This window comes from Triturus cristatus, chromosome 10 (assembly GCF_964204655.1).
Source record: "Triturus cristatus chromosome 10, aTriCri1.1, whole genome shotgun sequence".
In the NCBI taxonomy this organism is placed as follows: domain Eukaryota; kingdom Metazoa; phylum Chordata; class Amphibia; order Caudata; family Salamandridae; genus Triturus; species Triturus cristatus.
In genome coordinates this window covers 1,243,479,896-1,243,500,817 of record NC_140593.1, presented here as the reverse complement: position 1 = coordinate 1,243,500,817, position 20,922 = coordinate 1,243,479,896, and the positions used below count along the sequence as shown (strand labels likewise).

General features: G+C 48.1%; 1 protein-coding gene across 1 annotated transcript in view; it reads right to left on the bottom strand.

Annotated features, from left to right (window-relative positions):
• The window catches only part of LOC146797188 (semaphorin-3F-like), a 670,875-nt gene that overhangs the window by 103,280 nt on the left and 546,673 nt on the right, over nucleotides 1–20,922 (bottom strand). Inside the window, exons 8-10 of the mRNA XM_085629898.1 lie at nucleotides 12,499–12,638; nucleotides 11,567–11,681; nucleotides 7,493–7,562 (exon numbers count right to left, since the gene is read on the bottom strand). Of these exons, the coding sequence (XP_085486024.1) occupies nucleotides 7,493–7,562; nucleotides 11,567–11,681; nucleotides 12,499–12,638 (325 nt within the window). The remainder of the gene's footprint in view (nucleotides 1–7,492; nucleotides 7,563–11,566; nucleotides 11,682–12,498; nucleotides 12,639–20,922) is intronic.

The window sequence follows — 20,922 nt, the reverse complement described above, 5'->3', positions numbered from 1 at the left end:
GTATCAGGAGGACAGTAGTACTAGGGTAGAGTATCAGGAGGACAGTAGTACTAGGGTAGAGTATCAGGAGGACAGTAGTACTAGGGTAGAGTATCAGGAGGACATTAGTACTAGGGTAGAGTATCAGGAGGACAGTAGTACTAGGGTAGAGTATCAGGAGGACAGTAGCACTAGGGTAGAGTATCAGGAGGACAGTAGCACTATAGCACTAGGGTAGAGTATCAGGAGGACAGTAGCACTAGGGTAGAGTATCAGGAGGACAGTAGCACTAGGGTAGAATATCAGGAGGACATTAGTACTAGGGTAGAGTATCAGGAGGACAGTAGTACTAGGGTAGAGTATCAGGAGGACATTAGTACTAGGGTAGAGTATCAGGAGGACAGTAGTACTAGGGTAGAGTATCAGGAGGACATTAGTACTAGGGTAGAGTATCAGGAGGACAGTAGTACTAGGGTAGAGTATCAGGAGGACAGTAGTACTAGGGTAGAGTATCAGGAGGACAGTAGCACTAGGGTAGAGTATCAGGAGGACAGTAGCACTAGGGTAGAGTATCAGGAGGACAGTAGCACTAGGGTAGAGTATCAGGAGGACAGTAGCACTAGGGTAGAGTATCAGGAGGACATTAGCACTAGGGTAGAGTATCAGGAGGACAGTAGTACTAGGGTAGAGTATCAGGGGGACAGTAGCACTAGGGTAGAGTATCAGGAGGACATTAGTACTAGGGTAGAGTATACGGAGGACAGTAGCACTAGGGTAGAGTATCAGGAGGACATTAGCACTAGGGTAGAGTATCAGGAGGACATTAGCACTAGGGTAGAGTATCAGAGTATCAGGAGGACAGTCGTTATAAGATAGGAGCATCAGGAGAACCGTCGTGCTAGGGTGGATGTTAGACCTGGCACCTTGGCGTGAGTCTCCCTTCCACTTTTTGTCGCTGTGCCTCATGTGGTTTGCTGGTGTTAGCTGCTCAGAGCACTGTGCCACTGCCAACCAGTGCCACAGTGCAAGTGCTCCCTGTATAAAATGTATATGTTGGTTGGATTCCATGATTGGCTTATTTGGTTTACTGTCAGACACCCGTAAAGTGCACCAGGAGTGCCCAGGGCTTGTAAATACAAATGCTGCTGGTGGGCTCGCAGCACTGGTTGTGCCACCCACAGAAGAAGCCTTGTAAAATGTGTCTAAGGTCTGCCATTGCAGAACCTGCGTGCAGTCTGGTACTGTCATGCTGACTGGGCAAGTGCACCCACTTGCCAGTCCCTAAACCTTCCCTTAACTTCATATTAGTCACCCCTATGGTAGGCCCAAGGGCAGGGTGCATTGTAAGCATAAGGTAGGACAAGCCCTGATGTGTGTGGCATGTCCTAATAGTGAATTACAGCCATTTTCGTTTTTCACTATTGCAAGGCTACCTGTTCTCCATAGACCAGAATGGGCTGTTAGAATTGTTACATTCTATGATCCTAACACACCCGGGGAACATGGTAGAAATTTGAGTTTAGTATGCCTGAACTCAGAATAATAAAATACATCTTTTAGTAAAGTTTATTTTAATATTCTGTGTTTGCAAATGCCACTTTTAGAAAGCTGGTATTTACTTGCCTAACCATTTCAGCCCGCCTCTGCTAGGATGTGTATCTGCTGTCTGGTTTCTGTGAGTGACAGGGCTGGGGAATTCCAGGAGACAGCCTGGGCAGCGAGGTGGTGAATGGAGAGATTACATATAGATGGGTGGGAGGAGTCAACCTGCACTCTGAATAGGGCTGTGCCTTTCCACCACAATGCTGGCTCCAACCCCTGGGGAGCGTCTGATGTCTCTGCCCTGTACACTGAAGCCAGAGTCAGGTAAACAAAGTACTCCAGAACTGGGTTGAACTGGGCAAAGGCCCCCTGGCCTGCAAGAAAAAAAGAATTGCACTATAAGTATTGGGACCCTGCTCCCAAGAATTTAGATCCTGCTCGACAAGAAGAACCTCTGCCTGAGGAGAAGGAACTGGGAAAGCTGTAAGGAGTACTGTCCCTGACCTGGGGGACTGGCCTGCAGTGGTTGCCTTGCTGCTGAAGGAGAGGAGAAAGACTACAAAGAAACTTTGCTTCAACTTGTTCTTCAAGATCTCCAAGGGCTTGTGAGTGAGCTTGCCCCCTGAACGAAGTCCCAGGACCAGTGGACTTCATCCGCCTCGCCATCCGCTGCTAGAAACGCTGTTTTTAGCATTTTCCGAGGCCGGGAGCTGTGTACGCTTTGTACCGCCAAATCGTATCCAGCAACAAACCGTACCCGCCTGTCCGCCTCGAACAACGCGTCCTACGACCCGTAGATCGCACCGTGACTGGCTGACTTTGCCACGTACAACGCTGCGCTTCATCGAGTTATCCTGGTTGGTGCGAACCGCACCCTGCCGCTGAAGTTAAGGCTGCCGCTCGCATCGAAAGGGAGGAAAGTACGCACCGTACGTACGCCCCGCACTGCAGCCAAAGACTGAGAGCCGCTGCCGCAGTACGCCGTAACGAACTAAAGCACCGTACAATGTCCCGTCCCCTCAAGTAACGCGACTCATGGCCCCAACGAGCCGTAAGCTTGCACCGCGAAAGGAGGACATCGCAGCGTACAACGCTTTGCTTTCACCGCAGCGTCCGTGACGAACTCTCCAAAACTAAGGTACTGTGTACGTTCGCACCGTGGGGTGTACGCTTCGCACCGGAGCGTCCGCAGCGCTTACAGACTCATTTTGTAGGCCAATTCATCCCCGTACGGGCCGAACCAAGAAGAACGAAGCGCACAGAACTTTTAAAGTCCGTAACAAAGAACTGTTTATTGCTAATAGTACTGTGGGCCTTTTTTATCGTTATTTGGTCTTGTGCTAAGCCTGATATAAAATACTTATTTTTGATAATCCCAGTGTGGAGTCCATTTGTGGTGTTGTCACTGAGTTACTGTATGTGGTCACAAATGCTTAACCTATAACGCGCTGAGATAGGCCTTGTCTGCTCGCGCCAAGCTACCTAGAGGGTGAGCAGGGGTTATTTTAGGAGTGTAACCCCTTACCCTGACTAGAGGAGAGGGTCCCTGCTTGTCACAAGTACCTACCTGTGCCAACCAGAGATCCCCAATTCTAACAGTGGAGCATACGTAGGACAGTAGTACTACAGTGGAGAATCAGGAGGGAAGTAGTACTAGGGTTGAGTATCAGAAGGAAAGTAGCACTAGGGTGGAGTATCAGGAGGACAGTAGTACTGGGATAGGATAATCAGGAGGACAGTCATACCTGGGTGGAGTATGCATAGGACAGTAGTACTGGGTGGAAAATCAGGAGGGCAGTAGTACTATGATAGGGGTTTCAGGTGGGCAGTAGTACTAGGGTGGAGTATAAGGAGGACAGTAGTATTACGGTGGAGAATCAGTAGCACTAGGATAGAGAATCAGGAGGACAACAGTACTAGGGTGGAGTATCAGGAGGAGAGTAGTATTAGGGTGGATTATGCGTAGCACAGTAGTACTAGGGTGGAGAATCAGGAAGACAATAGTACTAGGGTAGGATTTTGAGGAGGACAGAAGCACATGGGTGTAGTATCACAAGGACCGTAGTACTAGGGTGGAGCATCAGTAGGGTAGTCATACTAGGGTGGAGTATCAGGAGGACAGTAGTACTGGGGGAGTATCACAAGGACAGTAGTACTTTGGTGCAATATCAGTAGGGCAGTCATACTAGGGTGGAGTATCAGGAGGATAGGTGTACTAGAATGGGAGTATCAGTAGGGCAGGAGTACTAGGATGAGGGCATAAATAAGACAGCAGAACTAAGGTGGGAGTATCAGTAGTACTATGATAGGATTTTCAAGAGGAAAGTAGTACTAGGGTGAAGTATCAGTAGGGTAATACTAGGGTAACATATCAGCAGAACAGTAGTATTAGAATGGGAGTTTCAGGTGGGCAATAGTACTAGGGTGAATAATCAGGAGGACAGTAGTACTAGGGTGGAGTATCAGTAGGGCAGTAGCACTAGGGTGACATTTTAGTAGGAAAGTAATACTAGGGTGTAGTGTCAGTAGGGAAGTCGTACTAGGGCAGACGAGGTGTCATGTGCGCTGGTCTCGAGCGCGCTTATTCAATCAGACGCTATGATGCCGCATTCCATCTCTGTCCACGGCGCTAAGAATGCGGAAGCGCAGGCACGAACTACAGTTCCCAGGGAGCTCTGCGACCTGACGCATGACGCCGAGCGGAACCGCCCATATAGGAAGTGGCGGCACCCGCGAGAGCGTTGGAAATTCTTCGTCCTTCCTGTTTCGGCGTTTTCAGCAATTGAAGCGGTATGGTAAGGATGCTGTGCACCAACTGCTCTTCGTTCAGTGCTGGTACCCTCATACTGGATTTTGTTGTGCCTTACTCTGTTGGGGAGCCTCTCCTGGCTCATGCAGAGTGTGGACTCTCGGTGGTTTGACTAATTCAAACCTGCTTTCCCCGCAGGCAAGATACCTGCATTCTGCACCTTAGCGGTGGCTTCCTTACAGTCACGCAGGGATTCAAGGCTCTGGCACAGGACTCTACACGCTTGGCTCAATGTTTCTTCCTTTTGCTCCAAGCGCTACCGACTAAGTATTCTCTTTATGTTTATCTGAACTTGGAAATGTTGGTGACGTAACCTTCCCTTGGCTGAATCAAAGAACTGTTTGATAAACCTGACGCATTTATATGAATATCAGTACGCGTTGCTGAAGTAAGACTTTATTTTCTACTTGTCTTTCCTGGCTCTATTTAACAAGGGTACACTGAGTGTTATGGGACTACGCTCTATCCCTGTGAAGTATAGTGGAGTCTAAGAAAGGGTAGGTTCAGGATACATACTTCTTTGAGCATAGTAAAGAGGTCGTTGCTTTTGTGTACTTGTGTCATGTGTACAATGATTGGTTTTCTCTATGTTTCCCTCACTAAAGCCTTAATAGAGCAACTGGTACTAATACCGCTCAGCGTGTACTAGATAGAAGGTTCTCAAATCAAACATGTCCTTTTTATTTGTTACAGGTATTTGGAATATGCATTGGTTTCATCTGCTCTATACTGGTTATGTTAGATAGAGAACACGAGACAATATTTACTATTGTTGTTGTCATTTCAGATCTCCCTCCCTAGAATGGGAGGAGTATCAGTAGGACAGTAGCACTAGGATGGGAGTATCAGTAGGACAGTAGCACTAGGATGGGAGTATCAGTAGGGCAGTAGCACTAGGATGGGAGTATCAGTAGGACAGTAGCACTAGGATGGGAGTATCAGTAGGACAGTAGCACTAGGATGGGAGTATCAGTAGGACAGTAGCACTAGGATGGGAGTATCAGTAGGACAGTAGCACTAGGATGGGAGGAGTATCAGTAGGACAGTAGCACTAGGATGGGAGTATCAGTAGGACAGTAGCACTAGGATGGGAGTATCAGTAGGACAGTAGCACTAGGGTGTGGGCATGAATGAGAGAGCAGGTGGGAGTATCCGCAGGGCAGAAGTCCTATGGTGATGTATCAGAAGGACAGTAGTACTAGGATGGAACTTTCAATAGGGTGGTAGTACTAGGGTGGAGTATCAGGAGGACAGTAGCACTAAAGTGGAGTATCAGGAAGACTGTAGTTATAGGATGAGAGTATCAGTAGAGCACCAGTACTAGGATGTGGGTATTAATGGGATGGCACTATTAAGATAGGAGCATCAGCAGGATAGAAGTACTAGGGTGGAGCATCAGGAGGACAATAGTGCTAGGATGGAGTATCAGGACAGTAGTAATAGGACGGACGTATCAGTTGGGCAGTAGTACTAGGATGTGGATATTAATGGAACAGCAGTACTAGGGCAGAGTATCAGGAGGACAGTAGTACTAGGATGTGGGTATTAATGGAACAGCAGTACTAGAGCAGAGTATCAGGAGGACAGTAGTACTAGGATGTGGTTATTAATGGAACAGCAGTACTAGGGCAGAGTATCAGGAGGACAGTAGTACTAGGATGTGGGTATTAATGGAACAGCAGTACTAGAGCAGAGTATCAGGAGGACAGTAGTACTAGGATGTGGATATTAATGGAACAGCAGTACTAGGGCAGAGTATCAGGAGGACAGTAGTACTAGGATGTGGGTATTAATGGAACAGCAGTACTAGAGCAGAGTATCAGGAGGGCAGTAGTACTAGGATGTGGGTATTAATGGAACAGCAGTACTAGGGCAGAGTATCAGGAGGGCAGTAGTACTAGGATGTGGGTATTAATGGAACAGCAGTACTAGGGCAGAGTATCAGGAGGACAGTAGTACTAGGGTAGAATGTTGAGACAGTAGTAGTAGGACAGACGTATCAGTAGGGCAATGGTAAACTGAAGTGGGTATTAGTGGGGCAGCAGTACTAAGGGGGGATTATCAAAAAGACGGTAGTACTAAGGCAGAAGGATGAGAGGGAGATCAGCGCTGGGGTGTGACTGTTAGAGGGACAGGAGTACTAGGGTAAGTCTAGATCTAGGGCAGCAGTATCAGTGGGATAGTAATACTAGGGTTAGATTATTAGCTAGACAGCAGGACTAGGGTGTGAGTACTGGTGGAGCACGGCATATGATGGCAGTATTAGTGCGACAGCAGTACTCTGGGAATATTAGAAAGGCAGCTGTAATCAGGTGTCTGTATACGTGGCAAAGCAGTGAGAAGGTGGGGTTTTAGCAGGACTAGTGTGAGAGTACTTGTAGGAAAGCAGTGCTCTAATGTCAGTTTTTGTGGGACAGCTGTCCCGGGGAGAGTTATTGGAGTGTTGTTATTAGGCGGTTGTATCACTGCGAAAGCAGCACTCGATGGATACCTACCAAGGGACGGAAATCCAAGGGTGGAAGGGTTAGTGGTACGGCAGCACTGGACTGTGAGTATTAGTGGGACGACAACACTAGGGTGCTAGAATTAGTGAAGGCCTATACTCTGACAGTATTAGTGAAAACAAAGTACTCAGGTAGGAGCATTAGTGTCCAATACCTGGAGGGTCACTACTAGTGTGACAACCGTACCCAGGGGTAGTATTAGTAGGGCTAGCAGCACCAAGGAGTGTAGTGAGCGGCAGGATAGATATACTAGGGTGAGGATGTTGGTGACAAGCAATTACTATTCTTACCGGAGTACCAAAGACCCACTAATGTCTTCAAGTACTGCTCTCCCAGTAACATTCTCACTCTAGACAGTATACCCCCTTGGTGCCACTACCCCCATTAATACTACCATTGGACATAGACGGAGAGCAGTACTGTCAGGTATGATCAGTGCGACCACAGTACTCAGACAAGAGTATCAATGGCACAAGGTACACATCGGGGGTATTAGTGGGGGCAGTAGCACTAAGGGTGAGTACTTCATGGCAGTATACTATTACGAGGCGCGACCGTTAACAAGAGAGCAGTACTTGGAGGAGGTATTAGCGAGACCACAGTACCCCGGCCCGAGACAGTGTGAGTACTGGGCTCCAGAGACCCTCGCAGAGCTCACCCCAGAGTGGAGAAGACACCGTACAGCAGGGGACTCTTTTCATCCTGAGTGGGCTGAATGAAGACATCACCTGCAAGAGAGAAAGAGACAACGTGATTAGAAGAGAGGCTGTGGGGAGCGTGAGCTGAGGAGAGGTTGGGAGCGCATGAGTAAGAAAGACAAAGGTGAGACTGTGAGTAGAAGCAAGGCCGGAGGGGTCATGAGTAGAAGAGAGTCCATTGGAGAACATGAGTAACAGAGAGAAAGGGGAGAGCATGAGTAGAAGAGACAAAGGCGAGACTGTGAGTAGAAGCGAGGCCGGAGGGGTCATGAGTAGAAGAAAGACCATTGGAGAACATGAGTAACAGAGAGAAAGGGGAGAGCATGAGTAGAAGAGACAAAGGCGAGACTGTGAGTAGAAGCGAGGCCTGGGTATGGTGTGAGAAGAAGAGACACCGGGAAAGAGCGGAAGCAGAAGAGACAGCGAGTAAGTGGGAAAAACGGGGAGAGCATGTGTAGAAAAGACAACAGGCCTTAAAGTGAGTAGAAAAAACACACCTTGGGATAGAGTTAGCAGAAGAGACACCTGGGGATGGTGTGAGTAGAAGAGACACCGGGGCATGGTGTGAGTAGAAGAGACCCCTAGGGATGGTGTGAATAGAAGAGACACCAGGGGACAGTGTGAGTAGAAGCGACACCAGGGCATAGTGTGAGTAGAAGTGGCACCAGGGGACAGTGTGAGTAGAAGAGACACCAGGACATAGTGTGAGTAGAAGAGACACCAGGGCATAGTGTGAGTAGAAGCAGCACCTGGGCATAGTGTGAGTAAAAGAGACACCAGTGCATGGTGGGAGTAGAAGAGGCACCAGGGCATAGTGTGAGTGTAAGAGACACCAGGGCATGGTGTGAGTAGAAGAGGCACCAGGGCATGGTGTGAGTAGAAGAGGCACCAGGGCATAGTGTGAGTAGAAGAGGCACCAGGGCATAGTGTGAGTAGAAGAGGCACCAGGGCATAGTGTGAGTAGAAGAGACACCAGTGCATGGTGTGAGTAGAAGAGGCACCAGGGCATAGTGTGAGTAGAAGAGGTACCAGGGCATAGTGTGAGTAGAAGAGACACCAGTGCATGGTGTGAGTAGAAGAGGCACCAGGGCATAGTGTGATGAGAAGAGGCACCAGGGCATAGTGTGAGTAGAAGAGGCACCAGGGGAACGTACTTGTTTTATTCCCTCTGGATGTTCTATGAACTAATTTTCATAAGAATACTTGTTGCCTCTTGTTTGTGTTCTAATGTATTTAATTAATGGGCATTTGGTAGCTGGCCATCAGAGGTGGGCAACAGTGTTCCAAATTATAGTTAATAATAACACTTCTGGTAGTGCGTTAAACGGGTCCCCTAGCCGCCAATACTTGTTCGGTTCCGAGTGAGGTCCAGGATCAAAGGCCAATGAGAATAGTGGCGTGAGCAGTCCCTTTGCAATAGCCCATGTTGGCATGACGACTAACCCTGGGCCACGAACTCTGCTCCTCTGGCAGAGTTTGCGGATTTTTGCATACTCTGCGTTCCGCAGAGAACGCGAAGCTCCTGCAAAACTCCCGACTCCGTAGCAGAGCGGAGTTCAGCCCCGGACCCTCCCACCTCCCAGCCCCCTCCATAAATATTTTTCAAATAAAATTACTATTAGAGTAAATAAAAGCGCACTTACCTTTATAGCGGCGTCCTGGGCTGCCCTCCTCCTTCTCGCTGTAATCCCCTACTTCAGACGTTCGTCATGGTAGGACTGCGCATGCACGTGCATTCACAGTCCTACCATGACGTTCGTTTGACGTAGGGGATTCTGCAGGCGAGGAGGACAGCCCGGGATGCCGCGATAAAGGTAAGTGCGCTTTTACTTACTTTAATTGTAATTGTATTTGAATAATATTTATTGCGGGGGTGGGAGGCACGGAGCAGAATTTTTGCCCAACTCCGTAGAGCTCCGTGTAGAGCAACTCCACCTGCTGCGCCCGGGGTTAATGAAGACAACAACAGTGACTTGTGTGCAGGTGGAATGCTCGCCACTAACTATGCAAATGCACTATAGTGCGAAGCACCATACATGTACTTTACATGGATGTCAGTGCAGTGCCTTTGCAGTAAAACAGTTGAAGTGAGGTAAGACACTGGATTAGTGAACCTCAATGAGCTGAACGAAACGAGGTGATAAACTGGTTGAGCACACCAGCCTGGTCATGGTGAGAGAGGCCTACCCATTACACATGCAGTGTAGTATGTAAGGTGAGGCATTTGAGAAGGATGGGCACCGGAAGAGACACTGTATTCGTAAGAGGTAGATGTTTGGACTTGTGACTCCAGGTGGTTGGAGGAATTTAGGAAAATAATGGCAGGCAAACCTATAATGCCTTTTGTAGATGTAATGAAAGGAGTTGAGACCCTGCAGAGAGTTCCAGCACCAACATTTTACATGCAGAAACGAGGGAAGTTATCTATTATTTGGAAGAAAAAAATACTTTTGAGAATTCTTTAGAGACACTATCTAAGTTGGTTTACAGGTGATAGTAAGGAAACCTTTCATAACTGCAGTAGGAGCTGATAAACACATCAAATGACTGTTCAGAAAGCAACTGATTCAAAGAAAGAATCAATACTGTATTTATCAAGTGATTTTGATAGTGTAATAGTACAGAGCTTTGGATTTTTTGAAAAATATACATGGGAAATATCTCAGTCTGTGACTAGACCAGTTTTCTTAGGTTGGAAACACCAGGATTACGCAATGGGGGTAAAACCAGGTGTGCCATTTTAAGTGTGATTGCATGAACAAACTGATGTGAGGAAGTTATAAGGAATCCTGAAGATGTCTTTAACATTAAGGTAGGAATGTTGTAAAACTGTGAACCTGAAATTAAATGAATGAAGGTGCTACTCCTGTAAGATTGTGGCTACAAAGAGTGCAAGATGTGGTACATGAAGAGGCAAAAGCATGTTGGAAGAAAGTAAGAAGGCATAGTAGGGTATGTGGAATCGGCAGATTGGTTATCCCCATGGGTGCTCACCTGCAAGAGAGATGGAAAGTTAAGATTTTGTATAGATTTAACAAAGCTGAATGGCAGTTATTTGATGGAGATCCTTTATCCAACTCAATGAGACGTTAATGGTAGGTGGGGTGATATTCTTCCCAAAAGTTCATTATATTCATCTTCACTCAGAATTCAAGGTCAAACCTCATTTATTATATGGAAGAGGCATTCCAATTTAAATTGCTCCCATTTGTGCTATTCTTGGGAGCTTTATTGTCTGATGTACGTCCATTTCCAGAATTACTCATATAGCTTTGGAAAAAATTAAAATGAGCATAAAAGACATTGGATTTTATTGAGCATTTTATTGGATTGAAGTATTTATTTAGTAATTACTACCCCTGTGTGGGAGATTACCTTTTTTAAGGTGATCTATTATTGCTGGAAAATAATAGCACTATAAGATGCAGAGAAAATAATATTTGGGACACAACCTTTCAGAGAAAGGAGTCTAAAATCTAATTTGGTGAAGTCCATTAGACAGTCATTGACACCCAGAAATAAAGACAAATTATGTTTGTTGGTTGTTATTGAAAGCTTTTTGTTATTGAAAGTTTCTATGTCACATCTGTATATTAAAATAATTTTTATGTGCCTAGTTGAAGCAGGCAAGATGTTTGGGAATTTTCTCAGGGAGAAGCGTTTGAGCGAGTGAACTGAACCATTCTTAATGCAACAGTATTGAAACCATTCCAGACCCTACTGATGGTAAAGGCTAGCAATTACAGCTCAGGGATTATTCTCATGAAAAGGGGAAGACTTGTATTATGCTTTGCAATATGGGAGTCCGTTGTACAGTGTACTGTACACTAGCATGACACCGCAACACTAGCAAAGCCTGGGTACCTTCAGTGTCGCGCGTCGAGAACCGGGCTTGGCTAGTGAAATTGCCTCTTTATGGGGATACTGACAGCTACATAACCCTTCCCATGTCTCGTATCTGGATGTGTACTCCCTTAGTAGATTGTCGATACGCACACATTTCCCCCACCCAAGGGATTGGGGACCCAACTCACGCAGATCGTCGAAAAAGGTCTCAACTCCATCTTCACCGATAACAGAGCAGACGAGCCGTGCCTTCAGGAAGGTGCTCCACTTATTAACCAGCGACCGGAGGCCCCCATTGTCATTCTGTGGACAGAGGGGTGTTCATGTTCAGTTGAAGTCCAAGGATGAGCTTCAGTAAGGCTTCCTTAGCAGCCACTCCCATCACCTCTACCTGACTCATTCACATCTTACAGACCCTTTGATATAAATGTGCCCTTGCACCAAGCACATCCATGATTACGAAAGTATATGTTCATAACCATCATTATGCCTCAGAAAACCCCACTGACCATTCATCTACTCAGTGATCACACACTCAGTCTGAGCTCTGATAGTCCCCTTACTTAGTGCGAGCGTTCACATATACCTCACTCAGTGTGAGCCATGATCCTGACTTCAGTCAGTCTCAGACTGTGCACTAACCATCAGTCAGTCTCAGCCTCCACACTGACCCCAGTCAGTCTCAGCTTGTGCACTGACTTCAGTCAGTCTTAGTCTCTGCACTGACCTCAGTCAGTCTCAGCTTCTGCACTGACCTCAGTTAGTCTCAGCATCTGCACTGACCTCCATCAATCTCAGCCTGTGCACTCACGTTAGTCAGTCTCAGCACTGATCTCACAGTAAATTACATGCTGCACACTGATAACACTCAATCTCAACGTCCACATCCTGATCTCTCTGAATCCCAGACTTCAAACTGACTGTCCTCACTCAATCTACTGTGCTGTGTCACTCCCTTTCAGCTTAGCTCACTCCCTAATAAAGTCCTCCAGAGACATGGCTCCTCCCCTGATTGCTCACACTGAGGTCCCTCAGCCTTCACACTGAGGTTTCACACCACCTTCACTCCCTCTACCAGCCGTGCCTCAGTCTGTTCTCTTACACCACATGCCATACTCACCAGACAGACCCTGCCAATCCGCGACAAGATGGCCGGTCCATTGACCCCGTCCATTGCCTTCTCTCGGAAGAGGAAGTAGAGCTTATCATCGTTGCGGTCTGAGCTGTCGGGGATCATGTGGGCGTGAAGGAAGACGGGCTCTGCGGAGACAGCGAGGAGAGTGACACACGGACTTTGGCACCCAGGGGTTGTAGTGGAGCCACAGCACTTAAAACATTAACAGTACACACAGGAAATGGTAACACACATCAGGTCAAAAGTTCACACCAAGGGTCTTTGTCAGACTTTAGTGAGCATTTCCAGCCTTCAAAGATGAAGCTTGTACATCTGGTAATGGGGTAGACCTATAACCTGGGGCAGTATCGAGAATATAGCACATTACAACGTGATGCATTACATTGCGTGCTTTTACAATGCGGTTGTTACAACGACTGCGTAGTTAGTACATGATACATTTACATCGCAAGTCATTAGAACAACTTGCTGTAGGGGGCGCTCAGGACTTAAGAATAGTATTATTTACTAATCCTACTCCAGTTTGCGCAACAGTAGGGAAGGTGTAGGAATTCATTTCCAATACCTTAGCGCCCCCTACAGCAAGTCGTTCTAATGACTTGCGATGTAAATATATTGCGTACTAACAATGTGATCATTGTAACGCCGCGTTGTAATAGTACTGCGATGTAATGACAGCGTTGTAAACGCTGATTCCCCAGTATCGATGACCGTTGGACTCATTGTCTGTAGCAGTGGAGTTACAAGGGTGGCTCCTCCTCAGGAGCGGCAGACCGGCACTCCGCCTGCTGCGAACGCAGCAGGCAAATACAAATAAATAAAATGGCATGTCAGGGTGTGGCTGAATCCTGCAATTGCAGGGGGACTGCACTGGTCTACAGTGCGCATGTTCGATTGCCGGCTGTCTTCCGGCGTCCAGCCTGGCATGTGCACTGTAGATCCAGCAATTCAAAGGCTGTGAAACAGCCTGGGGGTTGCTGGCACAGGCCCCCAGCCTCTAAATGAGTGCTGGGTGAGCCTGCTCCCACCAATCCTGGAGCTTTTTTCACAGCATGAAAGCAGCTCCAGGATTGGTTGGAGTTCTGTTCGACAAGCAGGAAGGAAGCCCTTCCTTTTTCTGCTCATAGAAAGGAAAAGAGCAGTAGCGGTCGCGCTCCAGCTCCGCATTTATGGTGAGTGGAGCACCTTCACAGCTCACCATTTTTTATTGAAGCTAGCTGCCACTACAATACACATCAGTACTTCCCCACTATAGTGCTGCAGGTCGATATTGTGACATAAAACGCCTATTGATACATAAATATAATTAAATGAACACACAGTACAGGGAAAGTTTGATGGTTACACCAGGAGTTGGTCAACCAGGGGAGGCCTCTTTAGGGCTGCTGTGAACTTCTTGACTGAGGATCAGGCCCTCATGGGGGGGTTGGGAGTGTGAACTTGAGCAAAGGGGGGCTAGCAGGTATATTGGCCTGCACCTTAACACAGCACAATTGATCAAACAGGATTTATAAACCACAACTAATCACCCACAAGGGTATCCAGGAGCTGGCAGCCAGGCTGCACGGGTGGCATCAGTTGAACAGCCAGGTCTAGAGGCTCCTTTTGAATTCCTGAAGAGAGGGTGAGATCTGGAGGGTGAGGCTGTTTCAGGACTTCGAGGCGAGGTAGGAGAAGGAGCGTCCTCCACTGTCGGCAGATGCAGGGGGTGCTAGAGAGGGAGGCAGAGCGCAGGGGTCTGGAGGGTTGGTGGAAGCTCAGGAAGTGGTTGATGTATGCTGGTTCTTTGTTGTGCAGTCTCTTGTGGATGGGGAACCAGTAGAGTTTCTTCAGGTGAGGTGTAATGTGGGTCTATCTGGGGAGGTCAAGAATGAGTCTGGCCTCTGAGTTCCGATTGGTCTGCAGTCTCTTGAGGAGATGTGTAGAGTGCGTTGCCGTAGTCCAGGCAGCTGTTGATGAGGGCCGAGTGACGGTGCATCTGGTGGAGATATGGAGCCACTTGAAGATCTTTCTGAGCATGCGAAGAGTGAGGAAGCAGATGGAGGAGACTGCCTTGATCTGGGCTTTCATGGTGAGTTTGCTGTCCAAAATGATGCTGAGGTTCGGGCGTGGTCTGTGGGAGTTGGTGAGGGTCCAAGTTCAGCATGCCACAAGGAGTTGTTACACTGGAGGTTTTGTTCCCGAAGATCGGTACTTCTGTTTTGTCTGTGTTGAGTCTGAGGCAGTTGCTTTGCATACAGTCGATGACGCTGGTCATGCACAGGTGGAAGTTGGACCTCGTGGTGAATGGTTCTTTGGATAGAGAGTGGATGAATTGGGTGTCATCTGAGTAGGAGATCATGTTCAGTCCGTGGTTTCTGACGATGATGGCCAGGTGGGTCATGTAGGTGATGAAAAGAGTGGGGCTGAGGGATAAACCTTGAGGGATGCCGCAGATCAAGTTCTTGGGCTCCGAGGTGAAAGGTGGCAGGCGGGTTCTCATGTTTTCGCCCAGTGAGGAAGGATACACTCCATTTTAGTGCACCCTCTTGGATTCCGATCTGATAGAGTCTATTTATCAGGGTGTGGTGGGACAAGGTGTCGAAGGCAGCTGAGAGGAAGGGGAGGATTGAGTCAGCCGCTTCTTCCCAGTCCAGGAGGGATCCGATGTTGTCAGTGGCTGCGATCAGGGAGCTTTCAGTGCTGTGGTTCATGCGGAATCCATATTGAGAAGCGCCCAGAAGATCGTTGTATCTAGGTATTCTGTGAGTTGGTGGTTGATTACTTTTTCAACGACTTTGGCGGGAAAGGGGAGCAGGGAGATGGGTTGGGAGAGCTTGTTGGGGGTCGGAGGATGGTTTCTTGAAAAGGGGTTTGACTTTGGCATGTTTCCACTCATCTGGGAAGGTGGCAGAAGCGATGGATGTGTTGAAGATGGCTTTGAGCTTGTTGCTGATGGTCAGATTGACGAGGTTGAACATATGGTAGGGACAGGGTCCGTGGGTGCTTCTGAGTGGATGGAGTGCATGATGTCTGTGGTGCGCTGCCTGTGAGCTGGTCCCAAGAGGTGATCCGGTTGTCGAAGATTGCGACTGTGGGAGCAAAGAGGCTGAGGATGTTGGCAGGTTGGGGTTTGAAGTGTTTGTAGGTCGTGTCAAGGAAAAGTCAGCCAGGGTGTTGCGAAGCTCTTGGGAGGGGGTGAGGGGGTGAGGATGCTTTCAGTTGCTGAAGGGTTGGAGAACTCTTTGACGATGCTGAAGAGTTCTTTGCTGGGGTTAGAGCTGACTTCGATGCAGTAGCATGGTGTTCATTCTCATCTCTTTCAGGAGTCCATGGTAGTGGTTGAGCGATATCTTGAAGCTGGTATAGTCAGTGGGCTCCTTGCAGGTGCGCAATTTCCATTCCAGTTGTTTGCAGTTGCGTTTCTCGATTATCAATTCCGAGGTGTGCCAGGTGGCATGTTTGGTGGATTTCTTGACTTTGGTGGGTAAAATGAGGGCCACTCTGTTGGCGCAGTTCGAGGTCCAGGTGGTGAAGTTCTTGACAGCCTGTTCAAGGTTGGTGGTGGTGTCTGGGTGGGAGGTGTAGACGGCGTTGGTCCATTGGCTTTTGGACACTTTGTTCCAGCTGCATTGTGAGGCACTGGGCTGTCTGTTGGTTGCACTGGAGGCTGCTGTGAAGGTGATGTGCATCATTGAGTGGTCCGTCCAGGTGAGCTAGGTGACATGGCTGTACTTGACTCTGTTGCTGGCTGTGAAGATAGGGTCCAGAGTGTGCATGGCAATGTGTGTGGGGTCGGTGACTAGCTGGGTGAGGCCAATGTTCATGCTTTCGAGAAGGTTGCCTGTGTCTGGAGGACAAGGACGACTGCAGCAGCGAGGGGAGCCTGAGAATAGGATCTGCACATAGTCAGAGACCAGAAGGGGCAAGGTGGGGGGGACATAGATGACTTGTGGGGCAACCTGGTGTACACAGCATGAGGTCACAGACCAGAAGGGGCCAAGTGGGGGGGGTCATGGATGACTTGCGGTGGTGCACAGAGTATCACCAGCATGGTGGTGCACAGAGTATCACCAGCATGGTGTACACAGCATGAGGTCAGAGGTCACAGACCAGAATGGACCAAGTGGGGGGTCATGGATGACTTGCGGGGGTGCACAGAGTAGCACCAGCCTGGTGTACACAGCATGAGGTCAGAGGTCACAGACCAGAAAAGACCAGGTGGGGGGGGGGGGGGGGTCATGGATTACTGGTGGGGGTGTACAGAGTATGAGCAGCCTGGTGTACACAGCATGAGGTCAGAGGTCACAGACCAGAAGAGACCAGGTGGGGGGGGGGGTCATGGATTACTGGTGGGGGTGCACAGAGTATGAGCAGCCTGGTGTACACAGCATGAGGTGGGCTTGTACCAGGTGAGACTATATAGAAATCTTATACAAGATGCTACACCTTGTCTGGGGGGGGAGGGGATGTGGGGGGGGAGGGGGAATCTCCGCTAGCTGCCTCCTTGGCCCTGCGATTGGGTGAATGAGCAGATCTTTCATATATTTATAACTTTTTAAACGATTTTTATTGCATTTTATCAAAAATGCAAACAGGAGGAGAAACAGGTAAAATCGTACCCGATTCTCACTAGAGATTGTCGGGGAGAGAGGTAAGCTTTATTGCCCAGCAGCATTGAATCCGCTGGGGACAGGCCTTTCTAAGATTTGAGCCGGGCCTGACCCACTCGTCCTCATGAAGGGCCCTGCCAGATTCTCCACTCATGTCTCTCTAAGCGCTTGCAATGAGACCTGGGACTGTTCTGTAAAGTTTCCGGTGATTCGCCCTCCAAGGTGCACATAGTGTGAAGGAGCAGGTGGGTAGTAGTGTCAATATTGATAAATACGATGTCGATGTACGCCATGATATATGTACGTATAACAACGAATACGCATCGCTGTTGTCGAATCCACCCAATGTGACCTCCCCTCAACCCAGAGTAAGTAATACATGGCCAGGCAGGCCTTGCGACCTAGGGATAAAGCAACTGATTGACAGATCACATGCGGAGGGACACGTAACCCTTAGACAAACGTGTGAGCAGGAAAACCCGGATCAATCCCTCAGATAGGGACCGACACCACAACGGTCTCAGGAGATTACCCCCAATAAGACACGTTTGGCTGGAGGGGCGCTGTAGTAATCTCCTTCTCCTCTCCAGCAGCATTTATGATGTCATTGCTATGACAATAGAACGTTCTTGTTTGAATGTGAATTACCTGTCAGTATCCTGGGAGCTGTGGAGGCTAACGGTCAATAAACATGTCGTCTCTGCACCTACCTGTGTCAGCGTGATCACTTCAGGCGCTCATTCCCAAAACACTATAAAGTCAGATGCCACACTAAGTTAGCCAATCAAAACACAGCATGCACACTACATGCAGTGATCACACGCTCCCCATTCCGGACATCTGGACACGTACCCAGTCATCCCACATTGTGTCCACTCATGGTCCAGTCCCGCCTGCGCTGCTTATCAAATCACCAGATTTATGGCCCTGTGACTAGGTCCAGATTTCTGTCTCCAAAGGAATGTACAAATTGCTTTATGATGCTTCATGTAATGAATGAAAAAACGGGCAAAACCAAAGTGCTTTGAGGCTGTCTTCAGAACCTGACTGTTACAAATGTTCCCAGTTGCTGCGTTTAATTAAACAAACTGTTCCTGTTTTGCCAAATGCCTCGTCTTTCATTTTTTGAAAGTGAATTCATATTCGAGCAACATTAGGGTCCTGGCCATGGACCCCCAAAGGTCGCGGAGTCATTCCCAGCACAGCATATACCAAGAAGTGTCCTTTATGAAGCCTGAAGTGGTCCTTCTGGGCTGCGAACGGCATGAGCTGGCAGTTTTTATATATTTAGGAGCACATTTATGCCCCTCTTGTGCCACCGGCGCGTCACTTTTTCTGACACCCCGGAAGGGAAAACCTTGAACTCGGGGGGCATATTTACAAGGCCCCTGCCCCACCGAAGTGTCACTTTTTTTGACGCTCTGGTGGTACACAATGCTGAACCATATTTACAAGGCCACCCTGCGTGGTTTTTCAAGGCCTTGTAAATATGGTCCCCTTTCACGCATTACTCTGCGCGAAAGGGGCGTTCCATGGGCGTTGCGTTGCTATGGTGTTCCCAGGCAACAACCCATGCATTCTGACACATTCCCAGACTTAGACGGTTTAGTAAACCTGGGAATGAGTCAGATTCTAACCCCTCCCCAGGGGAGGCATTAAAGTTGCGCAACAAGGAGTATTCTGCAGCACACATAGGAGAAGGAAAATGCCATCAATGACTGCTTTTGTGCAGGAAGGTGTCCATTCCTGCACAAAAACAATCATCCCTGCAATGCAGGCACCCTTGCACCATGGTGAAAGGGTGCCTGCGTTGGCGCTAGGCTGTTAATTGTGCACAAGCGCAGAGGAAAACACAGGGATGCGTCATATTACTGTAAATACTACGCATCCCTGCACTTTCCGAATGGTGCAGCTCGGTGCAGCAAGATGGCTTGCAGCTCTGCGTGGTTTTCTACTAAATATGCCCCCTGCATGGCTTCATAGATATGGTGCAACACAACACAGTGCAAATTGCTGCGTTGCCTTACTCTGCACTTCGGAGGCGTTCCATGGGCGTTGCGGTGAATGTTCCCACGCAACACCCATGGGTTTTGATGCTTCCTCAAATTTACAAGACCATGTAAACCTGAGGATTCGCCAAAACCTTACGTCTCCTGAGGTGAGGCGTAACACGGAGAAATAACTTTATTTCTCCTCGTTTAGTCCTCTTTTTTTTTCTGCAGCACACAGAGGAAAAAGCCTCCCAGGATAGTTTTAATGCAGGAAGGTGCCCCTTCCTGCAAAAAACAATCCTGCCTACAAGACAGGCACCCTTGCACCAGGGTGCAGAGGTGCTTGGGTTGGCGCTAGGCTGCCGAAACGGCGCCAGCACAGGTGGAAAGGACAGGAGTGCGCTGTATTGGATAATTATGGTGCATTCCCGCCCTTTCACTTTGACGTACGGCAGTGCAGAAAGGCTGCGCTGCCCTATGCCAAATCCCCATAAATGTCGCCCTTAGGGCCTCATTTATAAGATGTTGCCATACGGCAACCCCGTAAGCCTTTCTGCTGCGCTGCCCTACGGCAAAAGAAAAGGGCAGGAATGCGCTGTATCTGATAGATACAGCGCACTCCTGTCCTCTTTCCCTGAACTGGAGCTCAAGTGGCTGCCATGTGCCAATGTAGGCACCCTGCGCCATGGTGCAATGGTGTCTGCGCTGTATTGATTGTTTTTGTCCAAGAAGGGACACCTTCCTGCACAAAACCAATCAATGGAGGCGATATCTTCTTTCTGAAGGCAGCACACAAGGAAAGAGGAACAAACGAGGAGAAGGAAAGTGCTACTTACCAGTATGCATCTGTTCTTGGCATGTACAGCTGCAGATCTACACACTGTGCATAGATCGCCATCTGGTGTTGGGCTCGGATGCTTGCAGGTTGTTGTTGTCTTCGGAAGAAGTCTTTGGTCACGAGATAGGTGACTCCTCCCTTGGACTACAGTGCGCATGGGCATCAACTCCATCCACAGATTGTTTTTCGCCATGATGGGAAATGATGGAGTTAGTAGAAAAGAAAGAGATGTCCATGTGTGTATATCTAATTAAGATAGTACTGGAACATATAAAGGTCCCGGGGAGGTGGGTGTGTGATGATCTGCAGCTCTACATGCCAAGAACAGATGCATACTGGTAAGTAGCATTTTCCGTTCGAGGCATATGAGCTGCAGAATACGTACTTGTGCATAGACTGTACAGCAGTGTCTCCCCTAGCGGTGGTCACCTGTATCTGTTGCAGTAGTTTGAAAAAGTGTTTTAAGAACAGCTTGGCCTACAGAAGCTTGTTGTTTGGCCTGCACGTCAACACAATAGTGTTTAGCGAAGGAGTGTGTGGTGTAGACCATGTTGCTGCTTTACATATGTCATCTAAGGGAACGTTCCCTAAGAATGCCATGGAAGCCTCTAGTTTGCGTGTTGAGTGCGCTTTAGGGGGAATTGTTAATGTGCGCTTGGCTTTTTGATAGCATATTTGAACACAATTAACAATCCAGCTTGCAATCCCAGCTTTTGAGATGGGATTACCCTTATGTGGTGGAGAGAAAGCTACAAACAATTGTTTTGTCTTTCGAAAGGATTTAGTCCTGTCAATGTAATAAAGTATAGCTCTTTTGACATCTAGCGTGTGAAGAGCTCTCTCTGCTACGGAGTCTGGATTTTGAAAAAATACGGGTAACTCCACTGATTGGTTAAGATGGAATGCAGAGATGACTTTATGAAGGAATTTTGGATTTGTTCTGAGAACCACCTTGTTACGATGTATTTGTAAGAAGGATTCTTGTATG